Genomic DNA, 25,033 nt, shown 5'->3' with positions numbered 1-25,033 from the left:
GCATCAAATGAAACTGCAGCCTTCAGCAACTTCAAACTAATAGGAAGTTTTAGTCAGAAACTTTTTGCTTATATCACGCCTAATAATATGCTAATTTGACTCAGAGTATACTCATAGAAAAGTGTTGGCATGTTACAGCCAATGGTATTTTTCTAATATTAAATGAATGCAAATTTGAATATACTTACTTCATTCGAAGTGCACTTATAGTAGCTAACTGTTATGTCAGTTTAATGTGGTAACGAAAATTTAACGGTACCAAAACACATAAAACACTAAGAGCAACAAAACCATAAGAAATACAAAACTACTTTTGAAATGATTGAAACAATACAATTTCACATAACTGCAACAAACATCAGTCAAATAAAGGTTTGTTCTTTGCATTTTGCAGCTTATTCAAGAAGCGTTCACGTGTGCTGCAATGTATTAATAGTCAATACATGGGATAAGACTGTATTTAACATCGAATAGTTGTATAGTGGTTACACGTTACCAAGAAAGCTCAAGCTTATGTATATAAACGAAGTCAACCTTTGAGAAGCTACCTCATTTTCTAACTGCTGTTATTGCGTACTTCACAGTTCACACGTAAGCTACAATCCAATTTGGGGGACCGAAACGGTCCCCCAAATTTCTCCAGCGGTTTCCCAAAATTTGGACTTGCAAGACTGGACAAGCAAATATGTCTATTTTTTGGTATTTAAATGAAACACTTGCGGTCTCTTAAAACTATTTAGCGGTCACCCAAACCAAACCTTAAAAAAAACCTGTACTTGACCATCATCTTGTAAACTGACCAAGTGAGTGTTCAGGTACTGCACTATGTAACTATACAATACTTTTCCATAAAAAAACATTTTCAAATTATACTTTAATCAAGCAAAATTCACTTGAGACGTGACCGAACGCACACGTGTGATGGAAACGCAATTAAGTAAAGCCGTTTCTACACAACCTCAAAGTGCCACTGTTCATCAAATCAAACTTGGCGAACAGCCCAGTCGTATCTAGCCAGTCTTTATCCAATCTCAAGCTAAAATGTCTGGCTTGTCGTTTTTCAGTCTAGCAGGTGAAGAGAAAACCTTCGTCATGTTCAGTCATTCAAACTTTTCTCTATGCCCAGTTCAGACAACAGACATTTACACACGGGTTTATGTTCGTTACATTACGTTTAGCGGCATTTGATTGCGTGTCTAATGCACCCAAACTTAGACTCGTTACTTAATGCTTTCCCTTCACTTCACGTATAAGCATTTCAGATGGACCGGTATTCTTTCTTGTCACCTTTCCCCATGGACTTATAAAAGCTGTAGTTTTTCTCAAGATTAATTACCAAGCAGCGGAAAACCAATAACAATTTACGATACTGATTTCCGGAACGGCGCATCATGTAAGCCGTAAAATACGACAACGTCGGCTCACGTACGCAAAGGCTAAAAACTTTTGAAAGCGAACGCAATTGTCGTTTCTCCAACTGAATAGCCAGCGAAATTATAGGTTTCGGAGATAACACCTTTATATTCGTTCAGTAGTCCGAAATTTAACTGTAACGTCTTGTGTTCAAAATCAGTTCGTCAAAATTTCTGAACTTGTTTGTAACAGCCTTTTTACACATTTTCTCTACCAGCTCGCATCTTAATGACAACCGTGTTAATTAAACAACCGAGGTGTAAAGATCCTATCATTATTCAAAGGTTAAAATCAAGCCGGGATAAAAAGGAGACATTTTCATGTCCCAAGACAATAAAAAATGCAAGCAAAACACATCTCCCAAGTTTTATTAGGAACATCTTTGTTGTTTTAACAGGTTGTAATATGGTACAGACACTATTGCACTAACTATTTACCAGCGTTCTACTGAAGCAGATAGCAACCAAAGCTGCTTGCGAAATTGTCACCAAATTGTAACTGGTACAATTCTGCAAAGGTGTTACATCAAACTTATGTTTTTTACAACATGAAAATCAGAATAGCAGTAAAAGTTAATGGATGAAACCATCAGCAACAGTATTAAAAAAAATATATTAAGAGTTTATGTGCAAAATACAAAAAAAATCTCGCCTGTAAAAAACTGACAAAAAATATTTAATATCTATTGAATGCGAAACCGATAGGAAATTACATTGTCTGTTAACTTAGTTGTAATCAACACAGATAGCACCGTATAAAATACAAAACACTGTAGAAAAACTATTTTAGGTGGATTTGATAAACGACTACTAACATCTGTAATAAATTATATGAAAAATTGACTGGATTCAGAGACAAAGTGCAAGAATTACATAAAAAGACGGAGAGATAGGTTGCTACATAATTACCATAATATGAAGATATAAACATTGCTTGAAGAATAAGATAGGTCTGCAGTGCTCTTACAAAAACAACTTAAAAACTAAAACATATAACTAAATCGATAAATTAATTATAACAAACGTCCGCTATAAAACAAGTTACGAATTCACGAAATGCAACACAAAATTCGGTTCAGGGCATTGTCGATAGCACGTAAGCATGAAAATTGCAGCCTTTTGTCCAGATAAACATAACACAACCAATTAAGGACATAATCAAACAATTTCAACGGGTGGTTTGTGGTAGTTCTTCCCACATATCTAAACACTTCATGAGTTAAACAGACAGGAGAATTTAATCACTGCATAAAGAAGTATGTGCAAAAAGCATTAACCACTGGGTCCATTGCAGAACTCCAACACTAAAAAAACGAATGTAAAATAAGTCACCTAAAAAGCATAATACCCGCTACAATAGCAACTAACATATCATCTACTTTGCAAAATACAAAACATAAATATGATAAAAGAAAACAAATAGGTCAAGACATGAAAGTGATCTACATTAACGCAACATAACGTTATTGATCTACAGTACAATAAAGTTTGCAACATAGCACAATCCCGTTAACCACAAGTACGGCTTTCAGAGAAAATAATTTTCAGTAGATTGAATTATTATTAATTGCTTTCTTCTGACATCGTTGGTGAGGGTTTTCTAGCGGCTACCAACGAAGCGTAATCATAATCCCCAACAGCTGATTGATGGAAGCGATTACGGGTTGCAAAGTCCTCGTTGTCTTTGGTCAGAACTGTAGATACGACTGTGTATGGCGTGTTAACTATAGGTGTGACCACGTACTCCTCCAGAACGTCTGGCTGTTTTCTGCAATAAACAAAGCATTTGACAACAAAGCATATCAGAACGTAGGGAAGGTGTTAAAAACAGCAAAAACAAAGTGATAAGGATATAACATAGATGTTAAATTTTAGCATAAAATGAATACCGGAATACCTACTTAAAAACGAATCCACTAACCAATAAACTATTAATTGAAATACAGTATATATGTAACAAACCTGCACGAACACAGTCCTGTCGCAACACCAGCTGCCCAATCGAAAAAACTAAATTCAGCTGAAGCTCCAGGGTTTAATCCAGGGTTGGAAAGTGAGGTATACATGAAGAGGATGAGAAAAACGAGTATATTGGCAAGAGCATAGATCCAGTTTATCAAAAACATTATCACTATACTCATAAAAGCCTGAAAAACAACACAATCAAGGAATTGCTCTTTTTATGTCGCCAGGACATGAAGTTGTATATTTATTTAACACAATATTAAAAACTTGTAAATTCATGGCAGTTTACGACAATTTACAGACATGAAAATCATGTACACTACTCACACCAAATAAAGAAGCCCATCTGTTGCAGAAAACAGAATAACAAGATTTCGGTTGCTGCAATATCTCCTCCGTATCATTAAGGGAAACATCAGACTGTGATTAAGACAAATTCAATCATTATACCAGTTGTTGTCTAGATCTAATTAATAGTAGGTTAAAATATAAGTAACACGTTTGTAGCAACATTAATTCAGTATTCATACAAAAATTAAGTCAACGACTGTAATCTACAAATAGCTGGTAGATAAAACAGTGAAAAATACCTCTGAGTTTGCATCAGGATTATCCTTATCATTGATAAGTTGAGCATCATCAGAAGTTGTAGTGGATGCAGATACTGAAGCATTGTCAAATGCCTGCACAGTAATAATGCTAGTAGTAAAAGTAGCAATATCCAGCTTTCTCACAGTGTTATTCAGATTGACCAAACAAGTTTGGCACTACATAAAACTTTTGCTGTGCAGTGTGCTCACGTTTGTAGTATTCTCCTGTAAAGTGTCAGATTCTTCTGATTTATCACTTTCTAAGTTTTCTTGCTCCTCGTCTACTTCAACTGGCTTCTCTGATGTATCCTCCTCGATCTGAAGAAAACATAATCGTTTGCAAAACGTAATTCTATGCAAATTGAACCAAATTCTATTTCATGCAAAATTTAAAGAGTCTCTGTGATATTTTATTTTATATATTTATAGCCTACAAATAAACTCACCTTCGGTTCATAGTCTCCAAGAGCGAAACTTTCCTTCAAGTGATCCTTGCCTGAAATAAAACACAAAACATATGTTACTAAATTTATTGCAACCACAGTACTACAACTTATACTGTTAAGATCAACCATTTATTCAAGCATTACCTGATCGTTTCTTTGGATCCTTCTCAACTGACGATTCCTTTTTAACTTCACCATTCGGTTGCTGCTTCTTATCCCAGTTCTAACAACAATGATGATGTTATAAATATGAAGATAGAGGCCAATGTTTCCAAATCCAAGAAACAACTTTATCTTAGTGTACAATAAACCAACATTTTACAAAATAACACAATATTTGTATGTTGGAAGTAAAGCCAAACAGTAATAAAAAATACAAGCAAGCCAAGAAAATTTACTAACATCTGAATGTTTAAAAAGATTGTTCATATCCTTTGCAAATTCGTCCATTGTACCTGGAGGAGGCTGCTCCATCGTCCCGTAGCTGACACCAGAATGCTTGACAAAACCTTTCCGAGCAGTTTTTGGTGTCTGTAAGACATGGAGATTCAAAAACATTCTTTTCACAATAGATTTAATACAAGCAAACACTACACAGAATAATGACAACAATAAAAAACAATGTCAAAAAGAAACATGTTAATAATTGTATCATCACTACTAGTTAAACCTATGCTTGCATTTAAATCAGTGGGTTGTGATACGGAGGGAAATAATACACCAAAGTTTCTCTTATCGGTATTTAGCATGCATGAATAGTTGTTATTTGCATTTTATTGATACTTATCATCAGTAGCATGTTTTTTCCCTTTTCTACTTACCTTATAATAAAAAACGAAAATTAGATAAAGCATGCTGCTAAATGCTTCCATTTCTTATACATAGAATAAAGCAAATCATGCAATCACGAGAAAAGCTTGTCCAAACCTGAAATTTGCTGAAATTCTTTATTTGTAGGTCATAACTCATAGCCAAAGCAAAGTAGGCGTAATCAACAGTTGCATACACCAACATGAAGTTACATGTTATCACCGGAGATATTAAATTCAAATTTCCAATGAAAATAAAAACAAGGGAAATGGTACCAACAACGCCAATAGCTATTACAGGTGTTTTGTTGGCTCCGAACTGAAATAAACAAAGAAATAAAAATACAAAAACATGCTATTTAAATGAGCTCCGTGTAAAATAAACCACATGCAAATCATTACCAAAGCATAACTTAAACGTATTCAAGAAAAACTAAAACAAACCCCTTTTCCTAGGAATTTCAAGATCGGTAAAACATTTTCATTGGCGATACTCTGCAGTACTCTGGGAGCACCATACAAACCTACAAAAAAAGGCCAAAGTTTACCTTCACTTGAATATCAAAAAATCCACAAAAATGTTACAGTGCAATAGCAATCGCATTGCCAACATTCATTATAGAAAAAAAATTAGAAATAGGTCAGTCTTCATCAGCATATTGCTTATATTGTACAAATTATTATCATCTAGCTAATTTTAATATGTCACAATGCACCAAACCGATTTTCAAATAGGATGTTATTATATGGCAGGGATGTCAAACGTATTTTAAGTCAGTGACCGTTTTCAGAATCAGTTAAACTCATATGGATTTGACCAAAAACTCTATTTCAATTACCATGATAAATATATAGAGTTTTTTTAATTGATTTGTTTAAAATATTAATTGATCTGTGGTAAATATTTCATTGTGATGGCCATCATGTCACCTGTACTGCATGACGATGTGCTTGACATGTAGACACCTAAAAGCCACAACACACCAACAGCGGAAACCTAAAGCATAAAACAAACAAAACCAAACTGATATTTTCTATATGGAAAATAACAAAGACTGATTAAATGAGAATGAAGATTATTAAATAATAAACCGTACATGATGCCTACTTGACAAACCCAGCATCATTGTTACACTCGTAAATTAATAAAAAAAATGATAAAACACAGATTTGCTATAACCAAAAACATCAAACATATTTAACATTTGCTATAGAAGGCTACAGACAGCAGCATGAAACGTTCTGCATACCTTTTCAGCTATCATGAAGTCTGTTTGAAGAGAATCTCGCAAACATGTCGCACCAAGGAGAAGCACAAATATAAGATAAAGAATGAAACTGAAATTACAAAATATAGTCCAATAAAATGCAGACAGTGACACTGAGCCACCTCAGGATTTATTGACCTTTTAATTCCATGATTATTAGGAACACATGCAGAATAACAAACTAGGCTAAACAGAAACAGCTTAAAGCAAACTTCTCCAAAAAAACTTGAACACTGATAAACATATAAATGACCTTTCTAGTAAAATATCAATATACCTTATTGTAATTGCAGATAAAGTACCCAGTGGGATGCTTTTTGATGGATTCTTAAGATCCCCTGACATATTGACACCGGCCATTACCCCTGTTGCAGTAGGGAAAAACACACCAAATATAGTAAAGAATGTTTCACCAGGTTGGAGTGAAATGTAGGTGTTATTGTGCATAACTTCTGATGAATATCCCACAAATCCAGCATCTAAGTATATTTTTAAAACATGTTTTAAATATGTCAAGAAAACAAAAATGTTTTAAATGTCTTCAAGATTATGCAAAAAATAAACCACATCACATAGTTAACCAGACAAAATAAACAACATGAGATTTTGCTTGTGATGATTCATTCGCTGATACCTGGATCAGTATGAACGAACGTCCCAACAAAGAAGTCACAAGTCGATATAAACAAGACAAGAAGAAGTAAAAGTTGAAGTCGAATCACCCATTTGACACCTACATGTCAAAAAAGTCATTATACTGTCATAAAAGTCGGTTGTCATAAAATCCATATATACAGATGGTTGTTCCATGTTAATAGCTATTTCGTTGTCCGACATTATTAATGATACGTGCTGTTATTTTTTTAATTATAAAACATAGCCTGATCTTTAAAAAAATGTCATTTCTCCAATTTAGCAATCATTACCTGCAAGGTTAATAGCAAGAAGAAGAATCAAGGTAACTATGGCAACCCCTCGCACTGCCCATTCACTCTCCCAGTTAAAAGTTTGAGTCACTGATTCAGCAAAGCCAGTGCAATAAAGTGCAGACACGACACACTGAAACAAAATTATGTGACATTGACTATGGTATCAAAAATTGCTATATACTATGATACGTAAAAATATTTATAACCATAGAATGTCTATTGGTACAACAGTGCAATCAAACGATAATGACGTGGCAATGCAAAATAACAGTCTAAATTTCCACTAATTCGGGAGTAATAATCAGTATGTCAAGTCGAGCAATTGATAACTTGCAATAAACCCAATCCGTTCTTACCAGTCCAAATGCATACATGACTCCAATTGTTCCTCCAACTTTTCCGCCTAATACTTTTGAAACAAGATAGTACACACCACCTGTACCTACATCCTTTATCCTTTCACATACGCCAATCACAGATAATGATGCAAGCAAAGCAACAGATATGGTGATCACTACAATCAAAATTGCCAACCATATGCCGACATTACCCTGTGTATTGACATAAAACATAAAATCAACCGTTATCTCGAAGGAAAAAAAAACAGGAATTAACATTTAGGTTTAAAAAAATTTCAGAATTTTTGAGGATAGTTCTGTTGACATACAAGTGACAAAGGTTAGGTCTAAATTGCAACTTTAGCAGAAAAATTAATACAGGTAAGACTTACCACCATCCAGCCTGTTCTTAAAAACAAAACAACGCCAAATATATTTATAAGACAGGACGTGAAAACTCCATCCCACGTCCCAAAAAGAACTGGTTCCACCACAAAAAACTGGGATTTCCACCAGGGTTTAGAACTCTTCCCACCCTGCAGAGGTTAAAAATGACAACAATACAAACAAGGGCCATCTAACAAGTTAATTTAAAGGTCGGCCTACTTTAAATGCCAACAAACTGCTTTTCTGGTAGCAAAAATTGATTTTTCACAAATATTTGGTGCACCCATGTGAGTTGGTTTTATCAACTAGAGTCTAGAGATAAAACTAAAAAGTACATAAAATATTGCATTCTTATTGCAAATATATACTGTAAAAAAGTGTATATCATACTGTTAAGACCTTACAAGAGACATACTTGCAAGTTGCAACAACTAAACATACAATTTAAAAAAGTAGGCAATGAGGACAGGGGCAATTATATCACGTGAAACATTAAATTGTACTGTGAAAATTTCAAACAAATAACTTAAACATTAACTTAGAAACCTAAAGAAGGCAATCAATACAAATTTTTTTTAAACTAACCTCATGGGACGATTCTTCGTAAAATAAATCCTTGTATTTAGATTGTTCATCTGCCTTTCCAGATTGATCTGAATTGCTTTCCATGGACATCCTGCTCTATCAACTAGTTGTTTGTCATGGCATGGAATGCAGCATCATTATCAACACCTACCCAACTTATAACCTTACAACCTTTAGAAAAAATGTAAACTGAAGCTAATTGCACAAGTAAGGGTGCATAAAAGAACTTTTGAAAGTCACATAAAGAATCAGCAAACAATTCACAACATCAAAAACTGCCCTAGCGCACAATACAATCCCACTAGAGAATTGGTAATTGTGCATATTGAACCAATATTACTGATTATGGAAGTGTACTGCTTAACTTATATTAAAAAAAAATACAGTGAATAAAACATCAAAGTTACACATTCTTAAACATTTTTGAGATTAAATTAGTAATATGAGATAAATTCACGTATTAACACGGATGTTATGTGCAGAACACCATAGGATATCACATCCAAATGCTTGAAGTTTGCATACATGTAAGCAGTTCAGGTAAATTAACATGTAGAAGTTTGCTTTGAACATGAGTACCACATTTCTTCATGATCACTTGCAATGTCTTGGCTCTGTTGGTGTGGGGCCAATCAGTTCTAATCTTCTCTGGCGATTGAAATCTCATGGATAAAGGCTGGCACAGAACAATCTACTCGCAGTTTAAGCAAACCACAAAGAAGATTTCATATTTTTCACTGAGAAATGCCAGTACACTAAGTGCCGTACTGTCTTAACACCTCTGCTGCAATTCTCAACTGGAATCGAAACAAGTCAATAAGGTAGCCCACAAGAACAATCCATAGTGGTATAAAGGCAAAATGCAATTTCATTTCAGGAATGATGTCATCCAATTTTGCACATAGAAATACCTGCAAAACAATCAATGCAGTATTCGATAAACATTTACAGGATAGAATTTCAGCCTTTTAACTCTCACGGCTGCACTGTTGCAACATGCTGAAAAACGTAACCATGGTTTCATAATTCATTGAAATGTTATATAATTTTTTGAACAAGTTCTCTCTTAAAAACTTTTTAAATCTGTTTTCTAATCATGGGTAAATAACTAAATAATGTAAATATGTTACATGTTTCATTTTTAGTAGGTGATTTTTCAAGGTAAAATTGTAACTAACTTTGTTGGTCCAGTCATGCTATAATCGAATATTGTGGTATCATTTTTGTAGTAGTCTGTCCTGAAATTTTTCACCCCTCAATAAGGGCAGTATATTCCAAATTAAAACCAGATATTCAAAAAATTGTAACTAATTTTAGTACCTCAAAAGCCTTATGCTACACAGGCTGCACATATAAAAATAACACCACATTGGGTGTAGTGGAATTTCTGAATTTTAACCACATTTTGATTTCTACTTTGGTTCATCAAACGTTAACAACAATTAGTCCATGATGTGATTATAATTCGTAATGACAAGTTAGTATGATTTACTTGAAACAAGAGAAAACAAATCCAGGTAGTATAGTTCCAAATTTTTCTCTTTATAGAGGTCTCCCGACTAAGCTGAAAAACAAAAGAATTGAATAACGTTTTTCTGACTTTAGGGTAATCAGTACCATACATACAGTACATACATACATACATACAATACAACTATCGGAAAATGATAAAATTCCTTTTACCAATTTCTTAGATTTTAATTTCAAATAATGCAGTGACATAAATGATTTAACAAACAAACAGGAACTAGCTACCATACCATTATTCATGTTTTATATAAAGAGCAGCAAAAAATACAAAGCAAACGACAAATTTAAGAATTAAATTTCCCAAAGTTTAAACAGAGAGAATAGTGGGTTTCTTACTGAACCATTTCTGCAATGTCTGATGACACGAACAGTTGCAATCAACAGTTGTACACCATCCAGAATAAAACAAGGAATGAAAACAACAAACCACATAACCTAAAATAATAATTGCAAAGAATTGTTATTGCAAATTCATGTAAATTGTATCACTGCTAATATGGAAAACAACTTCACAGTAATCTTTTTCTTAACAAATTAACTTATTTCAAGCACTGTTTTTAGAACAAAGACGTGATGAAGAAATTAGCTTCACAAACTATATAAAATATATGTAACAAAGAAACTTAGAAATTAACAAAATTTTTCACCTGTAACTTGTTGTCGAGTTTTAGTGCCATAAGAATTAAAAAAATTAATATCCAGATCCAGATAAAGAAAAGCTGTTGAATGAGAGACATGCTGCAGTCAATCACATTGTAGAATCAGATCAAAATCTTAATGTTTAAGATTTAGCACAAATGCTCTGTTAAAACCTACCATCACCTACAAAAAATACAGAAAGCACTAGTTTGAATTAACAAAGTAAAATCACAAGCTTCAATTTTCTTCGCAAATAATTGATTTCTAAAATGAAAGTAATATACACAAACATGGCTAAGAAAGTCAAAAAACATTTCACAATAATGTGGTTTTAAAATTCTAGCAATACAGAAAGACACAGTAGATAGCACCTTTGTAACACAATATTTTGCACACAGAAGAATTTGGAATTGAATGAATGAAATTTCAATCTATTGGGTAGAAACAGGTAAGTCCACTTTTACAGAATAATAAATGTATTTTAATAAGCACTACCAAAGCATATTAGCTCTAATGCACATATCAACAATATTATAGTGTGGGTACAAAACAATAACATCAACAACAAAAATGTAAATGATGCTATACTGCATAATATAAACCAAGAGAGCCATAAAAGCTAAAGCAACAGTAGTGCCAGCAAGCAGAACCACCCACTTGATATACAGAAGAAAATGTTTGAACAGTGGGCGGTATAAATACAAAAAAAAAAATTAAACAAACACACAGATGAAGACGCTATCAATGTTGTACCTACTGTGTTCAACGTGTGAGATATGGAATTGGGATGTTGCAGTCTTGCAAAACGCATGAAATATAATCCAATAACAATTTAAAATATAGATTCATCTTTGAAATGTTATAACAAAGCTCCTTTATGTTGTTTACGGTGACTATCAAGATATAGTGAGGCAATTTCAACTTGAGAACCTAAAGTCTCAGCCCACGCACCAACGCACATATCATACTGATCAGAAGCAAGCTCAATGTCGCAACCTCGTTTGTGGTAGATATGTATAAGGTCTGGATCTACAATGGACATCACATCCAGTTGTGTGTCAGCAACCATTTTCTTGAATAAATCCACATCTTCACCACCCCATCCTCTGATATCTAACCTGTGATGTCACATTTTTATTTGTAGGGGAAAGAAAACTATCAACCTTAATGATGATTTGATATTGTTTTCATGAGATATGTTACAGTAAGGCAGATTGCAACACCTGCACCATAATTTTAAAAGACTGCATGGTATCACAAAGAGACCTGACATGTCTGCGTAAATAGTATTTTTAACAATTTACATAAAACTGTACTGAATTAATTTATACCATTATGACAGCAGCTATTGTACAGCTAACAAATCTTAATCAGCTTGATTATAAGCATGAAAATGTCATACCTAAATCCCCCAACTTTCACATAGTCAGATTTATACATTGCTGCAACACCATATGCATAGTAAATCCAAAAACCTGTCTGCTTATTGATGTCCATGTTATTTACGGTAAAGAATTGCAGATCTGCATCTACAGCAGCAGCTTTTACCAGAATATCAGGATCATACTGCAATGAATTGTGTTTTTAAAATTACTTATGCACATAATCTTGCTAAGTCATTAGATGTTAAGCACAAATTATGCAAATATATTTATCAGAGTCTACCTTACGAAGACAATCACAAGATCATCCTTACGAAAACAAAATAGGCATAACAATGGATAACTGGCAAGGGAGCATGGATTAATCAATACTTGCCTGTGAATACATAATTGGAAAGATGACCTTTCTGTGCTGAATTGTGTTACGACGAATGCGCCCTAGGAAATCCGGCCCAACTTTCAAATCAACATCCAAAAACAATACAATCTCATTGTCATCGCACTAAACGAAAAAAGTATATATGCATTCAAAACATCATGAAATCACTTCGAGTAAACAGATTATAAATAAACAGCAGAATAGCTGCAAAAACACACTTCTTATTGTCAAGTGGAATCAACACACCAATCATAAAACTCTAATTTTCAGAACACATCTATTCTCATCATTGCCTACAAAGGTTTTTTATATGGACTAACTATACGACTAACTCATATTGTCTAACTTATAAATATATAATAATCCTTTTGTTTTGTTTAGTTACAGTTAGCCATATACTACTATAAATATATTATTAAGAAGTGAAAAAAATCCTAAAGCGATATAAATTAGGGATAAGCAACTAAACATATACCATTATACTCACTTGTGAAACTCCTGTGTGCAAGCCAACTGCTCGATTAAACTCTCCAACAGCAAAGGTATAATCTATCAAGGCTTTTGGATTCTTGTTTTTAAATTTTTCAATGACGGTAACCATGTCAGTGGTGGTGTGATCATTGCTCTTTTCATCTGGCTTGAAGATGACAAAGAGAATGCGCACTGGGCCAGCCATAGGGTTATGAAGAATATTTTCCTCATACCTCGCCAGAAAATGTCTAAATCTTTCAGTTACCTTGTTAACATAAAATTGTAAAAGATTGTCCTAAATCAGTGTTTCAACATAAAGCCAAGTTTGTAAAAGAGAAAAATTAAGACTATGTATACATATTTTCATTTTACAGCAATGCCTGTTTTCTTAACATTAGAAAAAAACTGGAAAGAAAGGATATTTTTTTAAACACTGTATCACCTTTGACAGAGGAGATATTATATTTATCATTTTTGAACCAGAATCATATTCAATATCAACAAGCTGAGGCTTTCCAGGTACATACGGTCTCCATATCTCAACAGTTGCGCTGTTTTTCTCATCATCTTTTTCTTCCTAGAGCAGAAAGATAAAATTAAAAGCAAATTTAAGTCTGCAACAAATTTTCAAATTTACTTCTTACCAGAAATTCACTTACGACAAGGCTACCACTACTTTAAAACTACAGTGCATGCAAAATCATAAAACTACCTCAAATGTTATCAGGTACTTCACTCCACTGAAGGGATCAATGTGATGATGCATTCCGTCAAGTTTCAATCTTCCTGTGACCAACTTATTCTTGGAATCTAAGCAATATATATATCACACTGTGCTCTTGTAACCAGCATATATTCAAAAAGCTTAACACATAACAGTTTTGCAGATAGTTGCTTACAATTCAGGTTAATCAGCATCTATGATAGGGCAATAAATTAAAGTTTATAAAATAACTTAAATAGAAATTTTGTTGCAACTTATAAAAAACATACAATACTTTATGTAGTCTTTATATTATTTGCAATGAGTATATATAACATTAGGAATCTCCTCCGCCTCACCATGATCATTTATGAATTTTTCTCCTTGAGTTTTCACTCTGTTTACTTCAAGTTTCCACATTCCATTAAGGCCAACTCGAGGTTCCTGGTTAATCATCTCATAATTATACTTTTCAGTTAAAAATCTCCAACGACCAATTTCATCTTCAGTGGCTGATAGTGGTGTGTAACGGTAAGATCTGCAAAGATAAATTCTTTCTTTAACTTTTACTTTAACAAATTTACATACATTACAAAACCAACTTTAAGCAAGCTTGCATAGGCAAGCTAACGGGCTTTCAACCATGTGATGTATGTAAACAAAGCAAAGCGAGAAAACCACAGGAACTGTGCCAAAAACTTGATATAGTAATCATTTGTCCTCACCTATAATAGCTATTTGCAACTTCAGTGTTTCTCATTTCCGTGATTCTAGTGTCTTCAGGTTTTTTGCACGGCATGCAGAAATATCTAGCAAATGTAAACATTTGCAGTAAGAATGTTTCGAAATAATGCAGATATAGGTAAGTTTGACTTTGAGCAGCTATGTCCAATTAAAACATTTTGTCCTGGGTTAAGTATAATCTCATTATTTATGATTATTAAGTAATGAACACACATCAAATAATGTGTCACATGATCACATGATCAAGTTCACCACCATTTTGGAAAAGAAATCAAAGTTATTTTTAGACCATGCAGCATTCAAGCTGGTAGGTAGAAACATTCTTGACAAACAAGTCAGTTTTCTTGTCAATTGTTTACTAGTTATAGCACCAAGACTATAAACCAATATAGCAAGACTTCATCGGCTCGGTAGCTAAGTGGCTGGGGCACTGCCTTCGCAACAAATATTGTTTGTGTTCCGTGTTTGAAACCCAGTAGCGCCATACCATTGTAATGCCCTTAGGCAAGGCATTAACAACACTTGCTCCTGTTCAGTGGACCTGGTGGACAGTTCTAAATTCGGGCAATACTATACAAAAAATTAAAAAAAAACAAAATAAAAAATGTGTGCAAATCGGAACTTGCAAAGACTGGCTCAGTAACCGGGGCTCAAGCGATGAGAAATCATCGCTGAGTTTAAGACTTTTCTCAGTCGGAAGATAAATATTGTCATACCATACTTTACAACGAAATATTTAAAAAGGCTACCGGTTCACATGCAGCTGATGGGTTGCACATAGCTGGCTTAGGTTAGAATATAGTTTAGTTTAATAAAAATTTAAACCTTACCTCTGACATGAACATTGTTCCGATATCATCATATCTGTAGTCATAAACACGAATAAATGAAATAAAAGGCAAAACAAATCTTGAAAAATTAAATCTATATAGAAGCCCATAGTATACTGCAATCTCTATAAAAATTTACTATTTCCGTTTTACACTGCTACTACTTTCTTATATTTCTATTGCACAGTATGACAGTAGAAATTTCATGGCAGTATTCACTAAGATTTGAAGTGTGAAGAAGATAAGATATGAAAGTTTAGCAAAAGATAACACGGTTATATACCTTCTACCTACTGTGTCATATCAATTTACCACAAAAAGGTTAAGTATGTTAGTATGAACTTGTAAAATTGTTTATTATTTTACACTGAATATTACCTTTATTATATTGAAATTGTCCATTCCATATTCCAACCATGAACCAGCCAATAAATACACAAATGAAGAATTGGAAGTATTGATAAAACACATTTGAACGGAAAAACATTTTGTTGCCTAACCTAAACTTGAAAGTATTCTGCAAAACACATAAAATCAGGAATAAAAATTTAAACAGAGAAGTTCTAAATTTTGCCTTTTACAAGTTCTTTGTAATACAGAACACTTTGAAGCAAACCTAGAAGTATATATTTCTTTATTTTACTGAAGCTCCACCTGAGTTGTAGCTTAATTCTATTGACTTGATTCAAGTAACACTATACTGCTCACTTCTCTTTGTTTTTAAGTAGTGTAATTAGCATAAACCACTGCACTGGAAACAAGATTGCCGCTATTTCATCTCTATGTTTTTGCATTTTTCGCTGCAAAACCATATTTGGATGACATTATCTTCAACAAGCTATGTTATTTTCAGTGTACTGTAGATCCTATAAAGGAGGTTGTCGGTTTTGAGGCTTCATCGCCTGCTTTGCTGTCTGTGACTGACGGTGAAGATAAAACTCTAGTCTGTTCTCTACTTTATTTTACATACAACACAAGATGGCTATTCCACTGTTTCTTAAACATTATATATATGAAAATCATTGACTATTCTATGAGCAAAGTGTCAAAAAAACTACCAGTAAATACATTTAACAATACGAATTTTTAGGTCTGTTGTACTTTTGCAGTCAAACTTAAGGGCTTGTTGAATGGGAATTGGGAAGGATTATGAAGTAACAAAAAGAAATCATTTATGACATGAATCCTTCTTCAATAATTAATCCTGATAAGGCAACGGGAATGGAAAAAAAGGAGACCAGGGTATTGCAATATCACAAGCAGAAAACAAGAAGTTATACAGCCGATCGGATTAGTAGCGCAGTTGTTACAATGCTGGGTTTGCAATAATACTCTAGGCCCTAGGGCAGAGGTGACGAACCTGCGGCCCGCCAAACAATTTTGTGCGGCCCACCAAACGATTTGACAAACGCCCATACATGCAAGGCATGGTTGCCATACCGTCCGGAAAATTCCGGACATGTCCGGAGTTTAGGGTTAAATTTTGCGTCCGGGAGACCAGCAGTCTTGAACGAAGCGTCCGGTGAGACCAGCAGTCTTGAACTTTCTTTCACCTGTTTCTAATCTTTGCGCAATGCGATATCAAAAGCTGATAGCACAATTGAGTCGCAACAGTATGTCTTCAATAGATTGCCGCACTCAATCGATGTATTTTTTGCGGCCGCGGGAGCAGCTAAAAATCTGCCAAATGAAGCGGTTGTGCTTGAATGCTAATTATTATGCAAAATGTTAAAAAAATTGTGCGGCCCGCTTGCTCAGCCGTAACTGACAAAGTGGCCCGCGTCATCGAATAGGTTCGTCACCCCTGCCCTAGGGTAAGGCAATAACAATGCTTTGCAGAGTTTGGCATAGACCAGTGGTGGGCAAACTTGTGCAATGAAAGAGTCACTTAGTCGCCGGTTGCTGGGCTTAAGTCGTGCAAACACTTTCCTCAGTGTGAGAATATATACTGTCATTATCATATCATATAAAAAAACAGCCATAAAGACCTCAGAGCAGGATGAGCTTGGACCATGACCTTTACCTGCTTTTGTTTGCTGCAAGGGGACACCAAACATTATTATCAAGTAAACTATTACTTACTAATCGTACTAATTAATCTTACTAAGATTACTTGGTAATTTTTGGTGACACGGTGCAGAAAAATCACCAGAGACAGAGATGCTTTCGCCGAAGGTGTTTCTACCGGCTACCGGAGTCTTCCCTTTATGGTTAATCGCTATCCGTGGACTGAGAAAAGTCTTTGCGCGACTTAAACCTACTTCTACAGTCCCAGAACAAGTTTTATGGAATTACCACGTCACATAGCTTTTTTAATTTTTATTGCCTCTTAATTCCTTGTCATTCTGGTTCTCATGTTGGAGAGAGGAAGTGATACAATACAACTCAACACACCACCACAACGAGTAAAAGTCCGCACGTATTCCGTCTTTTACCCCTTCCGTATACATTCTACTACCAACGGAAGTGAAAAAGGAAACTGCGAAAGTGATGAACTAGATCGAAAATATGAACTTCCTTTTGATTATTATAATTTGTCTTATTGGAATTTAACTAGGCCTATTTAAGAAAATTAAATTTTTGAGGTAACTTTTAGATCAGTATTGTAAGTTTCGCACTTCTTTACTTCATTGTCGTTACTTCTGGTGTGGTGTGGTGACTTCTGCACTTCCGTAGATGGTAGAGCAGCGGCCGTGGCCCTTTTGAAGGTTTTGTGGGGGCGGGGCCCTGGTTTTGGTATCGTTATATTATATGTAAAATGTATGTGTATGAAATATGTATGATAGTTTGCCGTTCGTTATTATTTTACTTATGTATGAATTGCTTGAGCGTCATAACGTCCGTTATTGTGCGTATTGTTAGTAGTGTAAGTCATTCATGGTGGCAATGCATGCCCGAATTGAACTATAGTGACGTAATTTTTGGCCCACTAAGGTATTTCGGGTGGACATAGCTGTTGTAGAATTTTTTATCACCCATTAGGTTAGAATAAGGAAGTTACTGGATTAAGAATTCACCACCAATGTCACTCGAGTCTTCAGTTTCGGAAAAAGAGAAGTTTCTTTTCAGCATTAGCATCTATTGGACAGCATTGGCATCTTTTTCTGTAATCACTGTCGATATACCATTATGGCGAAGGTCGTGCTGTTGTTGCGTTGCTGAATTGTTGACTCCTGACTCAGAAGGTTGCTATTTCTGTTCACTGTCTCCTTCGCTCATACATTAAAATAAATGAACACGAGGTTCTGAGTTTAACCTTTACTCAAACTCATGTCCTGCGCACAAGCGGTGCAAAACGGAATGGGCCGGTAAAAAGAACGAGCAGTGCTGAAATCAACATGTGCTGGGAGCATTGTGAGGGCGCCAACCAGCGACAAAACAAACAGACAACCAACGGCCGCTACACCACCACCCGAGAAAATTCTGTCTTGCAACAAGCAGCAATGTCATCACATCTTTTAAAGAATATCATTGGTGTGAATTGTTGCTGTACAGAAAACTCGGGATCATCAACAACGCCTTACGTTAGTGTTATGGCCACCATAAATTGGGCTCCCGCCAAGGATGGGGTTTCTTTTGTGGTGGGTTTTCTTTTCCCATCCACTGATCAACTGATGTACAGCATTGAAGCAATTTTCAATCATCTGTTGCTTGAACACACCACTTCCTCGTCTGCTTATCTTTACTTTTTTTCCTTAACTTATGTTTTGTGGATTTAACTAATTTTGGGCTTAGTGGCCATGCTAGTTGTTACCAGCAATTATTACTTTAATTATTTTCAAGCATGTTTTAAGCCTTTTCGGCTTAGTTACTTTTCCTGTTCATTAGCGCATGCTAATAACAAACTGGCTTGATTTTTTCTTCCCAACCGTGCTTTTGACGAAAAATAAAATGATTGATTGAAAGGGAGGATCTCTTCTAAATTGTGGAAAAAAGTTTCATCAAGCTTGCTGCCCTGTAGGTTCAAAATCACTTGAGCATTACTATTTCCTCTTGTTCTAACGAGTGATAAAATGACTTTACCTCCGTACATTAGTGATGACCTCATAGATATCCTATATAACTGCTAGTTATGTGTAGGAGTGCTTTTTATTCACAATGCAAAAAGAAAATTGAGTGTCTTCTTCAGATTGATGGAAAAAAGCTTGGCAGCTTACAGATTTAAAATCATTTGAGCATAACTATTTTCTCTTTAGACTTTATCAACCAGCTGCCCTAAACGAGTTTGGTTTTGTAACTTAGACTAGATAGCGACTCGACTAATTATTGAATCAATTAAATGTTTGAGCGATTCTGTTAATTTATGAAGAAATGGAAACAAGCTCTTATATGAACCGCACATTTTTCTCTTCTGCTTTGCCTTTTTCACTCCGAAGTCTAATTTTTCAAACGTTTTGTTGCTTGTAAACAGTGGCAGCATGAAGGTTGTAACGCAGTCGTTCCCAAACTTTTTTGAGGGGAGCCCAAGTCTGTGTTTGGTGAACAACTTGTGACCTAAGCCTCAGCCCTCGAAGAGTGCATTTTAACACAAAATAATATTTGTATGGATGATTTTTAGGAGCAAATTGCTAAGTTCGTTTTCAATGTCAGCAATCTACTCTTTTCTCAAGTACCTACGCTACAAACAGACACAGATATGCAATGGTAGTGTCGTCCACTCACTATGAAACAATGTATTTTATTCTTCTTTAAACATCCATTTGTTGAGCACTCAAGACATTCATTGTCACTGTAATCAAACCATATCACTCCATATATTCATTTCGGCTGCTAATATGTGTTTTTAATGTTAGGGAAAATGTCCTCTACATCTTTCAATAATGTAGTTGTTTATAACATTTTGGTTTTAAATTCATTAAAGTTAGGAATATTTTGTGGGTTTGGTGGCCATGCTAACCTACCATCTTATAGCACAATTCTATTATTGTTATCTTGCATGTTTTAAGCCCTTGGACTGCCACTTTTTCTTGCTCATTAGAACATGTATTTTATTGCACTATAACTACAATGGTTAGCATCCTAACTTTCTCTCCACGCAGTTAATGGCAAAAAATAAACTATACAATTACAAACAATCATTTGCATCGCCTCAGCACAACCCAATTTTTGACCCTTTGCGACCCATACTTTGGAAACCACTGTTGTAAAAAGTTAATTTTTCTGACTCTATGCAATTCGAGTCAATTCAAGTTTTGACTCAAGTCGAGACGGCTTAAACTGTAAATCAAGTCAAGTCAATGCTTTTAACTTTAAAACTATTCTGAGGTCACATAAAATCGATTAATGTCACGTCATTGCTGTCTATCAATTAGGCTGGTTAGTACTTTTCAGAGTTGTATTTTTTTAGAAATATATTTGTTTTTGTTGCGTAAAGTTGTCTTTCTTGTCGTCACAGTTGTCATAACAACACTCTAGCCATTTTGGACTTTGACTCTAGTCATTACAACACTGGACTATATCCCCCTTGCTTATTACATACATGCTAAAAAAGTTTGAAAGGTATAATTAAATTCTTAAATAAGTTATGCACATTGTCAAGAATAAACAAGTACTGTACCATTAATCCTTGAGTAGATTAAGAAGCGTTATTCTAATTCAGCAGCTTCTGTGGGCCTGGCCAGACAAGTGGTGTGGCCAGAAGTAAGAATTTAAGCAGATCAACTTAAGGCCCTCCTTAGCTGATAGCTTGCTGCCCAGTATTGTCACATATCAGTGGGTTATTTGTCAATTTAATACCTTTGTTTAGCCAAGTTAAACTTAGCCATCGTTGCTTATACATTCTGAATAAACTATGTATGAAGAGACGAGGTCTGGTGGTCAGACTGGAAAGGATCCTGGCTTTCTGAGATCAACTGATGGAATATTCAAAGGCATACAGTTTGTAAGAAAAATGCTGCACTTTATTGTAAACAGATATTAAAAATGTCAAACAGTGATGTGTATGACATGTACAGTAGAACATATAATTTTTTGAAAAATGTCATTGCAAATAACAATAGAATGACTTTGGTATATATTTGTTGTTTTAGATATTGTCACTGTTGTTGGTGATATTTGTCAGTACAACTCACTATTGGTCTGTGGCGGGGGCAGGATTTGTTGGTTTTGCCAATTTTGCTGCATGGTTTTCTTTTATCACATTGCTCATGAGTGGAGTTATCTATTATTTCAGACTTTACAATGGTGCCTGCCTGGGTCGCTTGCCATGGAGGAAAGTCGTAAGTATTTTTTACCTTTAATAGTTACCAGAGCTATTAAAAAACAAAAATTGAAATTTCATTGTATAATGAATGATTTGGACCTTTTGCTAGTTGTGATATGACATTATGTTTAATTGCATATCGTACAATTTTGCATGCTGTGTGCTAATTCAATTTTTTATGTTATAGGAATTAAATTATGCTCTCGGATCTGCTATTCTTCACTTCATTGGAATGATTGCATGCTCCATAACAGCTAGTTCATACAGCCACAATGGACTTTTTATTGCTTCTGCTGTAAGCAACAACTTTTTTGATTCAATTATTTTACATAAACTGTTGCTGGTTGTGACGTTTTAGAAACTGGTAAAAAGAAATATTATAATGTATTATTATACAGTGTTATTATGTATACAGTTCAGCCTAAACGCAGACATTAATTGTTTGTATTTAACATCGAGCTAATGTTACACATTACACATCTATGATTGAATGCAGGGTCATTCCATTTATAAGCAAAGACATGTTGTAACCACTGGAAAAGGATAACTAAAGAGTTACAATGAAAAAATGAACATGTAAAGTGAATAAATGGTTGCGCTCACCACCTAAAATCCTACTAATGGCCAAAATTTCAAAATATTGTATCTCGGCCACTGGTGGAGGTATTTCAAAATTTTTTTGCTATGTTCATAATTATTTAATCTCTATCACATATACAAAAACAAACAAATTCCATTTCCAGTGATTACAAAATTTAAAAAAATTGATGATTATAAATGGAATGACCCTGCATTTTGAAACTTTTGTAATAAATAGTCCATAATTTTATCTTTTGATCCTATTCTAGATATTCTCTGTTTTTGTGATGTTGTCATTTCTTGTTTATGCTTTCATTATTTTTCGCGGAAAAGATCCAAGAAGTGTGCCAACAAGACCTATTGACTCTGTTTAAAATTTGCACAAGCAAAACTACTTTCATGAATAACAATGCAATGTTATGGATACATGAAACTTGTTTGCTTAATAGTGATGCAAATGCTATCACAGATGACATAATCATTCAACTCTAGTTTAAGCGAGAGATATTTGCAGCGTGTTAATTTAAATGGGTAGTTACATCATGTTTTAAATCATGGCTTCTGAAACTATAGGTCGCGACCCCGTTTAGGGTCATGAAACAAATTCAGCGTTTATAAATTGAATTGTTTTTTATGAGTTTTTTATTCGCTTCACTGTTTCCATTTTACAGTACTTTTATTACTGAACAATTGCTTCAGTGGATAGGATTGGACGTTTATTGTTTTAATATTATTAATGTGTAGGCCACTCAAAGGGTCGCATAGAAATTTCTTTTCTAAAATGAGGTTGCATAACAAAAAAGTTTGAAAAGCCCTGTTTTAAATAACCTCTCAACATGGATTTGCTCCTAAGAAGTAATACCTTGAATGGAGTAATGGTCATTTAACTAAAGCTTTACACACAAGCCTTTATCATATACATACTTGCAAATGTGTTACCTAATTTTTTACTAACTTTTGCCATAGTTGCCTATATCAGATTTTTTTATCATATATTTCCAGGAAACAGGAAGTCATGTTTTTTTTTGCTTATACCTCACATCATTTACCTACTAAATTTCATCTTCATTACATTTCAAGATTAACATGTTTGTTGCAAGTGGTGTTTCCAAAAAAGTTTGTATTTCACACATGTTTAGTATTTTTACTGTATTGACCCTTTTATCTGTTGTATTGATTTGTAAGAAAGTTTTTTTTTGTCTGAATTATTATCAAAGCTTTAGGGTAGCATTAAAACTATGAAGTTAAGAGTCTTTTTTATGATAAGTTATTGCTGCATATTGTGACGTTCATTACTATTCACTCACTACCCATCAGTACAATCCTGGCGACCGATAGTTTGAGAATACTGTTCTATGGAATTGCATGTCTGGCTTGTTAGCATCAAAATTACATTTTAATAACTACAGCATAATATCTGTATTTAATGCAGGCCTTCTAAATATTATCTTACAAAAATTTTTAAGGTGCTTAAACTGTTTGCAAACCTGTATAATGCAATATTTGTAAATGTTTTCATGCAGATTTTTAAAATTTGTTATGGTTTTGTTTTACCACATTGGGTAACGTCACAAATATTCAAAAGTATATTAATAATACTTCAATTATGTTTACTTACAACATTTGTGTATATTTCAGTAATGTTACTTCAAATTATTAGCAATACTTAAATAAAATGTCTAACAAAATACAAGTATGTGTTTTTACCAATATCTTGATCATCGGCATAGGACAATGTTAATTATTAACATTTCAAATCTAAACTTATACAGTTGAACGTCAGATATCATTTGTTAGTGCATTTGCAATGCTAAATGGGGAAGAACTAAATCAAGAAATTCAGCCAAGCAATCAAAACACTAGTAACAGATTTACAAAAAATAGCTCCCGCCTCCCTCTAAATTGTTTCAAATTTACGTAAATGACTTACCTCAAAGTCTAAAATTCAGTCACTAAATAATGTATGAAAATGACTCAAATCTTTTTGTGTCAGGTAAAAACTTAAATGAGGTCATAGCCCAAGTAAATAATTACCTAGAACACATATCTAACTGGCTCTCAGCTAACAAATTATCTTTGAATATGGACAAAACAAAATATATGATCTTATCAACCTCTTCAAAAAGTTCTGATCATACTAAACCGGTAATGATTTTCAAATTTTTACAAATAATTTCATCAATATATGCTAATTCGCTAAGAAATCTAAACAATTTTTGCCTTCCCTTCTACAGTAAATCCTTAACCCAACAAGCAATTCAATATATGGGACCAAAAACTTGGAATTCTCTGCCTAATTATTTGAAACTTTTAGAAAATAAGTCAATTGTTTATATAAGATTATTCTGCTTCATCATCACACTTACATGACACTATATGACAATGTTTTGTTTCTAATTGGTGTTATTATGCACTGTGTAAATCTGCACTCCAGCAACAAGCACTTTCATATATTTTATTGCACTATTCACTTGTTTTCTCTATATTATGTATAACAGTCAGACCTCGTTAATCTGGACCACTTGGTTTCATCATAAAATGTCAGTTTAGCAGGGTATCCGGATTATATGAAAGCAAAAAATCAATCAATCTTGCAAATGCAGCACCGTGTTCAAAAAGCTGTATTTTCTCCAATTCAAAGTATGCGTAGGAGTTAAGAGAAAAAAAGCAACATTATTATGCGTACATAATGGCTATTGTTTTCGTCAACTAACTACTGTATCTAGGACAATCATGAATCATTTTCACTTCACTCTTAATAATCCGATTTATCGGATTGTATTGCTATTTATTTAGCACATTTGTTCCAAAACTTTTATGTCGGAGACGGACAGCGGGATTTCCG

General features: G+C 34.1%; 4 protein-coding genes across 7 annotated transcripts; 1 reads left to right on the top strand and 3 right to left on the bottom strand.

Annotated features, from left to right (window-relative positions):
* Positions 1 to 1,765: 1,765 nt before the first annotated feature.
* LOC143464421 (solute carrier family 12 member 8-like) lies at positions 1,766 to 11,758 on the bottom strand. 3 transcript variants are annotated; one of them, XM_076962170.1, is made up of 21 exons: positions 10,907 to 11,758; positions 10,596 to 10,694; positions 10,222 to 10,293; positions 8,730 to 9,640; positions 8,150 to 8,293; positions 7,776 to 7,970; positions 7,417 to 7,549; positions 7,125 to 7,223; positions 6,768 to 6,969; positions 6,473 to 6,560; positions 6,153 to 6,219; positions 5,667 to 5,746; positions 5,341 to 5,541; positions 4,816 to 4,944; positions 4,558 to 4,636; positions 4,414 to 4,463; positions 4,178 to 4,285; positions 3,968 to 4,060; positions 3,705 to 3,797; positions 3,375 to 3,559; positions 1,766 to 3,180 (listed from the first exon to the last, which is right to left on the bottom strand). In XM_076962170.1, exons 4-21 carry the CDS (start codon positions 8,817 to 8,819, stop codon positions 2,976 to 2,978), a joined length of 2,241 nt encoding a protein of 746 aa, XP_076818285.1. In that variant the 5' UTR covers positions 8,820 to 9,640; positions 10,222 to 10,293; positions 10,596 to 10,694; positions 10,907 to 11,758; the 3' UTR covers positions 1,766 to 2,975. The 3 variants fall into 3 exon arrangements, with proteins under 3 accessions (XP_076818285.1, XP_076818287.1, XP_076818286.1); XM_076962172.1 differs by lacking the exon at positions 5,341 to 5,541; XM_076962171.1 differs by lacking the exons at positions 10,222 to 10,293; positions 10,596 to 10,694; positions 10,907 to 11,758 and adding an exon at positions 9,908 to 10,215.
* Positions 11,758 to 13,335, bottom strand: LOC143466181 (chondroitin sulfate synthase 3-like). Its single transcript, XM_076964819.1, has 4 exons — positions 13,147 to 13,335; positions 12,657 to 12,782; positions 12,301 to 12,464; positions 11,758 to 12,016 (listed from the first exon to the last, which is right to left on the bottom strand). The coding sequence occupies exons 1-4, from the start codon at positions 13,333 to 13,335 to the stop codon at positions 11,758 to 11,760; spliced, it is 738 nt and encodes a 245-aa protein (XP_076820934.1).
* A 495-nt stretch (positions 13,336 to 13,830) lies between these two features.
* On the bottom strand, positions 13,831 to 15,920 carry LOC143466180 (uncharacterized). Its single transcript, XM_076964817.1, has 5 exons — positions 15,786 to 15,920; positions 15,408 to 15,441; positions 14,559 to 14,642; positions 14,193 to 14,371; positions 13,831 to 13,940 (listed from the first exon to the last, which is right to left on the bottom strand). Exons 1-5 carry the CDS (start codon positions 15,892 to 15,894, stop codon positions 13,831 to 13,833), a joined length of 516 nt encoding a protein of 171 aa, XP_076820932.1. The 5' UTR covers positions 15,895 to 15,920.
* A 4,984-nt stretch (positions 15,921 to 20,904) lies between these two features.
* On the top strand, positions 20,905 to 22,598 carry LOC143465926 (uncharacterized). 2 transcript variants are annotated; one of them, XR_013118676.1, is made up of 5 exons: positions 20,905 to 21,288; positions 21,437 to 21,625; positions 21,797 to 21,904; positions 22,106 to 22,272; positions 22,458 to 22,598. XR_013118676.1 is itself a non-coding variant. In XM_076964454.1 (4 exons), exons 1-4 carry the CDS (start codon positions 21,199 to 21,201, stop codon positions 22,560 to 22,562), a joined length of 492 nt encoding a protein of 163 aa, XP_076820569.1. In that variant the 5' UTR covers positions 20,925 to 21,198; the 3' UTR covers positions 22,563 to 22,598. The 2 variants fall into 2 exon arrangements, 1 of the variants encoding a protein (XP_076820569.1); XM_076964454.1 differs by lacking the exon at positions 22,106 to 22,272 and having other exon boundaries at positions 20,925 to 21,288.
* The last annotated feature ends 2,435 nt before the right edge of the window (positions 22,599 to 25,033 follow it).

Source organism: Clavelina lepadiformis, chromosome 7 (genome assembly GCF_947623445.1).
Source record: "Clavelina lepadiformis chromosome 7, kaClaLepa1.1, whole genome shotgun sequence".
Taxonomy (NCBI): Eukaryota; Metazoa; Chordata; class Ascidiacea; order Aplousobranchia; family Clavelinidae; genus Clavelina; species Clavelina lepadiformis.
Note: the sequence above shows the minus strand (reverse complement) of the source record. Positions and strands in the feature narration are given on the sequence as shown.

Excerpts from the sequence above, each read along its gene's own strand:
- LOC143464421 (XM_076962170.1), bottom strand. The coding sequence starts at position 8,819 with ATGTCCATGGAAAGCAATTCAGATCAATCTGGAAAGGCAGATGAACAA. Across the intron at positions 6,561-6,767 it reads TTATCTGCAATTACAATAAG|TTTCATTCTTTATCTTATAT; the intron begins GTATATTGATAT and ends TTGTAATTTCAG. Across the intron at positions 5,747-6,152 it reads CACATCGTCATGCAGTACAG|GTTTGTATGGTGCTCCCAGA; the intron begins GTGACATGATGG and ends CTTTTTTTGTAG.
- LOC143466181 (XM_076964819.1), bottom strand. The coding sequence starts at position 13,335 with ATGGCTGGCCCAGTGCGCATTCTCTTTGTCATCTTCAAGCCAGATGAA. Across the intron at positions 12,465-12,656 it reads TTCCAATTATGTATTCACAG|TATGATCCTGATATTCTGGT; the intron begins GCAAGTATTGAT and ends AATTCATTGCAG. Across the intron at positions 12,017-12,300 it reads GTGAAAGTTGGGGGATTTAG|GTTAGATATCAGAGGATGGG; the intron begins GTATGACATTTT and ends GTGACATCACAG.
- LOC143466180 (XM_076964817.1), bottom strand. The coding sequence starts at position 15,894 with ATGTTTTTCCGTTCAAATGTGTTTTATCAATACTTCCAATTCTTCATT. Across the intron at positions 14,372-14,558 it reads GTTGCAAATAGCTATTATAG|ATCTTACCGTTACACACCAC; the intron begins GTGAGGACAAAT and ends TTATCTTTGCAG. Across the intron at positions 13,941-14,192 it reads AAAATTCATAAATGATCATG|ATTCCAAGAATAAGTTGGTC; the intron begins GTGAGGCGGAGG and ends TATATTGCTTAG.
- LOC143465926 (XM_076964454.1), top strand. The coding sequence starts at position 21,199 with ATGTATGAAGAGACGAGGTCTGGTGGTCAGACTGGAAAGGATCCTGGC. Across the intron at positions 21,289-21,436 it reads TATTCAAAGGCATACAGTTT|ATATTGTCACTGTTGTTGGT; the intron begins GTAAGAAAAATG and ends TTGTTGTTTTAG. Across the intron at positions 21,905-22,457 it reads GACTTTTTATTGCTTCTGCT|ATATTCTCTGTTTTTGTGAT; the intron begins GTAAGCAACAAC and ends ATCCTATTCTAG.